General features: G+C 39.6%; 1 protein-coding gene across 1 annotated transcript in view; it reads right to left on the bottom strand.

The window, feature by feature from the left end:
• Positions 1-782: 782 nt before the first annotated feature.
• LOC122790489 overlaps positions 783-8,565 on the bottom strand; it is a gene marked incomplete in the record, with an annotated part of 1,159,925 nt that continues 1,152,142 nt past the window's right edge. The window contains 1 exon segment of the mRNA XM_044058037.1: positions 783-882. Coding sequence (XP_043913972.1) covers positions 798-882 — 85 coding nt within the window.

The following is an 8,565-nucleotide window of genomic DNA, read 5'->3' as shown; positions in this document are numbered from 1 at the left end:
TCCTCTGTAGGTTTAGGATCGGCAAATTGAAGGCCTAGAGCGTCCGAAGGCCCAGCCAGCTCCACGTGGGAGTCTGAGGCAATCTGTGGTTCTGTGGAAGCGGTCGTCAGGGGCTGCGTAGGCACCTCGCTGAAAACCGGAGAACCGGCGACCAGCCTAGAAGAGGCCTCATCGTCCGTTTTGGGCCTCGGATGCCTGTCCTTGTGCTTTTTATGCATTGCGGTATTCAGAATTTCCGACGGCACGGTATCATTGAATTTTCTACCAAAATAATGTCGGGCAAAATCAAACAGACGTTTAATAGTGCGCTTGTTAAACCTAGCACAAAACCGACAACCAGTGAAGTTGTGATCAGGGCCTAGGCATGGAATACAATAGGAAATGAGGTATTTGCTTCCCACAAGAAATACAGTTATTAACTTTTACTGACATCGGTCTGAGGTAAGAAAAATTTTCCCCAACGGGGTACTTAGCTTTTTTTAGAAGACTTCAGTTCTGGATTCGGAATGAAAATCTCAGGAGTCGGCCGACCGGCACTTGTAAACTAATTCTGCTTCGGGCACCGCGCGGCAAGAAAGACTGGAGAAAATGGCGCAACTGCATCTTATATACCCCTGTTGCACTGACGTCAGGGAAGAGGCGAAAGCAACAGACGCCAGACCAAGACTTTGGAACTCTGGCCGACTGCGGGACCGCCTCACTGCAGGATAACCCAAGTGTAATGACTGCAGCAGTGTAACACGATGAACATCTATACACACGCAACTTCTCAACTGAGCATTTTCACAGAAATACTACTATGATCTGATTGACCCGAACATGAATGAAAGAGGCTGAACCTCTGAATCCAAATACTGCAGCAAGCAATCCCCAATTCGACACCTGTAATATAAGTGCAGTATTATGTTAGCTACCAATTCTGTCCACTGGAGTGCTTCCAATACATTTAGCAATTCTGGAGTGAGTTAGTGCATATGACTTTTCAATAAATACTTTGTTCAGCACATTTTAAGTTTGGGCTGCACAAATTAAGATATGCCTCTGTCATAGCAGCACCACAAACACAGTCTTTAGCAGCTGCTCTGTTAGCAGAAAAGCCTACCTGGTCAGTACAGTATTAATGTTACATATGGCTAATAGCACATACAGTATAAAGTACAGCTGTGTACACTTACCATAAATGTAGATGTTAGAGTGTATTCAATGTTGCAGTCATTACATTTGGGTAATCCTGCTGGCAGGTTGCCCTCAGCCAGTCTGAATTCCAAAGTCTTGGGTCCTGCATCGGTTGCTGTTGCCCCCTTCCCTGACATCAGGTCGTGAGGGGTATAAAAGAAGCAGTCAATGCCATTTTCTTCAGTTTTTCTTGCCCCAGATGTCAGGTGCCCTTTGAAAGGGTAGCCAAACTTTATATCTATACACACACACACATACATACACATATATATATATATATATATATATATATATATATACACACACACACACACACACACACACACACACACATGCAAATTTACCAATAAAAATATTACCTTCATCTATAAGCAAATACACCACATAGGTTGCATAAATCAGAGAAGGAAAGATAAGATCCAAAGAAGAAAGGGGGCTGGGCGGGTGGGTAACCTGGACTGCAACAGTGAATACACTCGAACATCTACATTTATGGTAAGTGTACACAACTGTACTGTGTTCATGTTTCACTGTTGCAGTCATTACATTTGGGTAGAGTCCCAAAGCTATGGCTGGGAGGCTGGAGCTAAACAGCATTAGGAGCAGCTATAAGGCCCTGCAGAACTGCAGTGGTAAAGCCTGCCCTGGATTTAGAGTAGAGTGGCAGATGATAATGCTTTGTGAAGGTGTGCACTGAACTCCAAGTAGCAGCCTCTAAAATGTCTCTAGTTGGTACTTCCCTGAGGAAGGCTGCTGAAGTGGCTGCAGCTCTGGTGAAATGTGGCTTGATGCCCTTAGGCACTGGCTTGCCATGGTGTAAATAGCAGAAAAGGATGCAGTGGCCTATCCATTTGGAAATAGTCTGCTTTGAGATAGCCTTTCCTTGTGATCCTGCAGCATATGCCACTAGTAATAGTTCTGTCTTCCTGAAAGTTTTGGTTCTGTCTAAGTAGAATCTAAGCGGTCTGTGCACGTCCAAAGAATGCAGAATTCTCTCCCCCTTGTTCTGTGGATTTGGATAAAAAGTTGGCAGGTGAATAGTTTGGTTAAGAGCCACACTGGACACCACTTTAGGCATAAATGTTGGATTTGTCCTCAGAGAGACCCTGTCTGGATAAAAAATGATAAAAGGTTCCACAGCCATGAGCGCCTGTAGCTCTGAAACTCGTCTTACAGAAGTAATTTCTAGGAGCAGAGCTGTTTTCCATGTTAAAAATGTTACATCAGCAGTATCAGCTGGTTCAAAAGGAGGCAGGGTGAGCTTTTCCAAGACATAGTTGAGGTCCCATGCAGGTATTGGTAGTCTCCTTGGAGGCCTTAAATTTTTGGCTGCTCTGAGGTACTGTTTTAATTAAGGATGAGAACAAATTGGTGGCTCTGTATTGCAATGAGCCGAAATGGCAGAGACATGTATTTTAATTGATGAAAAAGATAGGCCTTTGCCCAGCATCTCAGTTAAGTATTGCAAAATCTGAGGAATATTTGGTACAGCTGTATCAGTTCCTTGTACCTGGATCCAAGCACAGAATCTCTTCCATTTTCCAGCATAAGACTTTCTAGTGCTAGGCCTTCTGGCTTCCAGAATGACATCCATCACAGCTTTACTGAGACGTGTTTTTTGTATTACAACATTATCCGCCAGGCTGTCAGGTTTAATGTCCTGAGTTGGCTGTGCAGGATCTGACTGTTTTGCTGGAACAGTAAACGAGGCATTTGAGGTAAGGTCCAAGCTGGGCATAGAGATAAGTTCCTTAGGATAGGATACCAGTACTGGCATGGCCAGTCTGGGGCAATCAGTATCATCTTTGGCTTCTCCTGTCTGACCTTTAGGAGTACCTTGGGGAGGAGAGGCAGTGGAGGAAAAGCATATAATGATAGGTTTTTCCAACTGAAAGATAGGGCGTCCACTTTCCATGCTTGACTGTGATAAGTCCTGGTGCAGAATCCTTTTAGTTGGTAGTTGTGAGGGGAGGCAAATAGATCTATGTCCGGGCATCCCCATTTCCTTGTTATGATGAAGACCTGTGGATCCAGCTTCGACTCGTGGGGATCCATGAGGTTTCTGCTTAGTCAGTCTGCCAGAGTATTTTCCTTTCCTGACAGGAATTGTGCCTGCAGATGTACTTGGTAAGTCTGAGCTGTGTCCCACAATGTCATGGCTAGTCTGCAAAGGGGGTAAGAATGTGTGCCCCCCGGCTTGTTTATATAACACATGACCGTGATGTTGTCTATCAGTACTTGTCCTGGATGAAGTAGATCCTTTCTAGCATATCTTTTTGATTGATATGCAGATGCATTTGGTTTGAGGACCATGTGCCCTGAATGCATCTTCCTGCCATGTGGGCCCCCCAGGAATAATCTGCTGCATCCGTTGTTGGTGTCTGCATGGCTGGGGGTAATGTGAATGGCTGTCCCTTGTTCTGGTGATAAGCCTTTGTCCACCATCAAAACTCCTGTTGCAGGCAGGGAATGAGAGTAATCATTGCTTCCAGGCTTTGGCAATGTTGAGTCCAAACACTTTTTAGGTACCACTGAAGTTTCCTCATATGCAGTCTTGCATACGGAATTAGTAGGATGCAGGAAGTCATGAAGCCCAAAGCCTGCAGAATTTTTCTTGCAGATAACTGGGCCTTTGTTGCCAACATTTTGAAATAGGTAGTCAGTTGCCTTTGTTTGTCTGGCGTGAGATAAGCCATCTGGGCAATTGTATGTCTGGCGTGAGATAAGCCATCTGGGCAATTGTATTCAAGCTTGCACCCAGGAATGTTATCTCTTGAGAGGGTACTAGTTTTGATTTCTTTTTGTTGACTGTGTCCCCTAGGCATGTTAGAAGTTTGTTCACAAACGCCAGATGTTGAAGAAGAATGTCCTTGTTCTCTGCTTGAATTAGGCAGTCATCCAAGTAAGGATATATTTGTAGTCCTCCGTCTGCAGAATGCAATTACTGGTGCCAGGCATTTTGTGAAGACTCTGGGCGCAGTAGATAAGCCAAAGGGCAGTGCAGAGAATTGGTATTGCATTATACCAATTCGAAAGTGGTTTTGCACGAAACCAACAAAAAACACAAACCAAGGTGCAAAAGGCAAAACAATGAATCCAGTTACCATCAGACAAACGCGTTGAAATTTAAACACTGCGTTTTCGTCTCTTTCCATAGACTTCCTCAGATAACGTGCTATACATTCAAATCATTTATTTATATCATAATGTTTAAACAATAAATCAATCATCCAATAATTCATTTAACCATTTAAAAGTTTAAAAACACACACCCATTTTGTATTTGGTGAATGAAAAAAAAAAAAAAAAAAAAGACCGATTGTGGCAGCAGAGGGGTCCAAAACCCACAGTTTGGCTAAATACGTGGATTACAAGCTTAAAAAACTTTGGGTTAACAAAAATACAATACTAAGAGACTCATAGGATTTATTAAGGGAAATAACGGATGATTTGTATTAAGAGAATTTAATATTTATAACTACTGACATTGTTGATCTCTTTTCATGTATTCCCTACAAAGAAGGACTAGAAATGTTGGAAGATATAATATACGAAGAAGTTACACTGACACAAAATGATAAATTAACATGCCTATGGCTAATGGATATGATTTTAAAGAACAATTTTATTTTCTTTAATGGAGAATTTTATAAACAAATACAGGGGGTAGCGATGGGAGCAGCCTGTGCTCCCACCTACGCCAACTTGGTTCTTATGAAATGGGAAGAAAAATATATATTTAATTCTGATTTTAAGGACTGTTGGAACCTATACCGTTCATGGCCTATCTAAATAATACAACCAAATTTTTGAAGTTTACCTACAATACATCTGAAAATAAACTCCTGTATTTGGATATAGAAATATATAAAACAGGTACACACTTTGAGAGTAAAATACACAGAAAAACTACTTTTTATAATTCTTATCTGCACTATGACAGTTCCCACCCACCACATTGTAAGAAGAATATTGTCAAAGGACAATTTGTGAGGGGAAGTAGAATGACTAGTGCAGAAAATGATTTTTACAAAGAATGTGAGTTACTTCAAAAAAAGTTCTTGGAGAGGGGGTACCCACTTGAATTTATAGTGGGGGTAAGAGAAGAAGTAGTTAATGGAAGATCAAACAAGTTTAAACCTATCAAGAGTAACAAGGAAAATATACCTTTGGAAAAACAAGTTGAACAAAGCAAAAAATACGAGCAGGCTTTAGTCTTAGAATATAATGGGGTAAATAAACTTGTAAAGCAGATTTTTTTTAAAAGAGTGGGAAAGATTTGTTTCAATTACTGATCTAGACAACCTTAAAGATATACCCCAAAAGATTATTTATAAAAATTCCAAAAACATTAAGAACATTTTGGAAGATAAAAAAGGAGGGACCACCAAAAGCAAAAATGAAATAAAAGTGGGCACCTATAAGTGTGGTCAGTGCAAACAATGTAAATATATTCTTGGGGTGGAAAAATATTTCCTGGAGAGTAGAAGCAGATGGATAACCAGTGGGGAGTATTTTAATTGTGAAACCAAAGATATTATTTATTTGGCCATTTGCAAAACATGTACCTCTTATGCGAGTAAATCCGAAAGGAAGTTGAAAAAGAGGATTTATGAACACATCTATGAAATATCAATTGGCAAAGAAACTAATGCACTATTTAAACATACTAAACAATGTAAAAGTGCTAATTTTGGTTTCTTGGTGCTAGAAAGTGTCAAACACAATATTAGAGGTGGTCTGTGGGAAGATACCCTAGAATATAGGGAACTGTGGTGGCAAGTGACATTACAAGCAGACCACAAACCAGGCCTGAATGACTTTGAATCCATTAAGCCTTTGTTAAACTTAAGGGCACCACATGGGGTCGTTGACCTTTTTCAATGACCACTTAAAAATGCTACAGAAGCTTGTTACAACTAGGTTTTCTTTCTTATTTTCTTTTTTCTGCATCTGTTAAATTGCTGATTAAATTGATTTCTGAAATCTAGTTAGAAATTCTTAATTCAATCTTTCCTATGAAGCCACTTACCTTGGCCAGAGCCAAGGGTGATTTGACCCATTATCTGCATTGTCAGCACAGCTCGCAGGTGATTGCTTGTCTTGCAATGTACTCAGTTTGTTTGTCAGCCTTTTCCTCCTTACACTGCTGGACTTTGTTCTTTTTTTTTAAATGGCACTGGCACTGGTTTATTACCCACAAGCAATAAGCCCCTGCTTTGAATCCCTCGCTTGCTAAATAATTTTAATATTTTCCAAAACTGTTTAAATAATTGATTAACTATGCACTATAAATAAAAAAATTTTTTATGCTTTGATGCATAAATTAGTGTTTTTGCATTCACACATAAAACAGAACAGACACACACACACAGACACACAGACACTTTTACACACACACTGTTTTTGCTTCTAATGAACACAAATTCTGCTTTTTTTTAACAATGAATAACTCACCAACAAGACCTCAATCTAGTTCAAAAGATAAATTGATCAAAAGCAGGATACCTGCCCTCACAAAAGCGAAATCTGGGCAAGAAGCGTCTGAAAAGGACAAAACTACTCTCTGGAACTGTTGAGTATTAATTTCCCTGACTTGAGTACAGTTCACTTTGTTGATTCATGGTCCCTGAGTTTCCCCCAGCACACCACCCACACACACACACACACCACACACCACACACACACCACACACACACACAACACACACACACACACATATTCCCTCTAAATCATCATCTTATGTTAATAAATCATCTATAACTCATCAAGCATTAAACATAACTAGGAAAATAAAAATAAAATCAAAATGAAAATAAGTAGGCGTAAGCTAATACAGGAAAAAAAAAGCAAGCTACAAACTTACAAACAGAAAAAGATTAAAGCAACTAATGTAATGGGCAGGGAGAGGAACAAATAGGGGAGCATGGAGGCATAGAAACAGGTCAAATTACATACCTCAGTTACTATACAAGAACATAACACTTATGAAGTGAATTAAGTAGCGAAGGTGAAGAAAGCGGCCATAGAAGAGTAAATTTGATTTTGTAAACAACACAAAGAAAGGAGTTCCACACCTTTATTTATTTATTTCATAGGTGGTGGGTAAGGGGAAAAGGGACATCACACAGGCACATGATGGGAGGATTGTGGGACAGTGTGCAGCATGCATAAGTTTAGGTTTACTGCCACTTTGGGGATTAAACCTCCCAGGATTCAGAGCTAGCTATTTCAGAGATGTGATATTTTTTTTAATAGAATTTTTAACAGTTTTCATCTTGGTTTTAAACTGAAGTCAAACAGTATGGAAAAGCATGAAGCCTAAGCAGTAATAGTGAATTTTTTTTTTTTTACTGCGGTTTATGTTTTTTTTGAGTATCACATAACAGGATTTTAGGGAGACATCAGGTAGAGATATTTGATTTGATATCCCATTGTTTTCCTTTAAGGGCAGCAAAACTTTGAAGTAATTTTACAATTGACCACTAGATGGCAATTGATGCTGGCTTAAAATCCTATGCATAATGAAATATTTTTTAAATGAATTCTTAACTGTTTTGTGATTAATATATATAATATATATTTTTATATATTCAATATTTATTACTAAAGGTTTTAATATTCAAAGTTTTTAAGGAAACATTTATTTTTAAAATGAGTAGTCAAAACACAAGCAAGTAAAACATTTATTGTACTATTAAGATGTTTTTTTCATTCACCAAATACAAAATGGGTGTGTGTTTTTAAACTTTTAAATGGTTAAATGAATTATTGGATGATTGATTTAAGGGCTGCCTGAGGCTGGACAACCCATATGTGATGACTGCAGATGCATCCTTGAAGGACATCGCAGTGTTTAAATTTCAACGCGTTTATGTTTTATGCTTCAAATTGCATGTGGACCTTGGTTAAATAAAGCGGATTTTTTACACATTTGGGTCGGATGGTAACTGGATTCATTGCTTTGCCTATTGCATTAAACGAGCCTTGAATCTGAGGCATCTTCTGCACGATTGTCTGATTGGAACATGCAGGTATGCCTCCTTCAGGTCTAAAGTCACAAGCCACGCATTCTTGCCCAGCATGGGCAGAAACTGCTGCAAAGTTAACATTTTGAATTTTGGAATATCCAGGAATGTGTTCAGAATAGAAAGGTCAAGTATCGGTCCCCAGGCCTTGTCCTTTCTGGGTACCAAGAACAGTCTTGAGTAAAATCCTTGTCCCTGCTCTTGCTCTGGTACTTGTTGAATGGCCCCCATGTCCATGAGGGATGAGACTTGTTTTTGTGCCTCTGCCCATCGATTGTTTGGCAGGTCTGGCCAGCCGTTTGCCTTTGGCAGAGTATGGAAATGGAATTTGTAGCCTTGTGATACTATATTTAGAACCCAC

This window comes from Protopterus annectens, chromosome 16.part0 (genome assembly GCF_019279795.1).
Source record: "Protopterus annectens isolate FY-2018-M chromosome 16.part0, PAN1.0, whole genome shotgun sequence".
NCBI classification, from domain to species: domain Eukaryota; kingdom Metazoa; phylum Chordata; order Ceratodontiformes; family Protopteridae; genus Protopterus; species Protopterus annectens.
The sequence above is the reverse complement of the archived record's forward strand: the minus strand, read 5'-3'. Positions and strand labels throughout refer to the sequence as shown.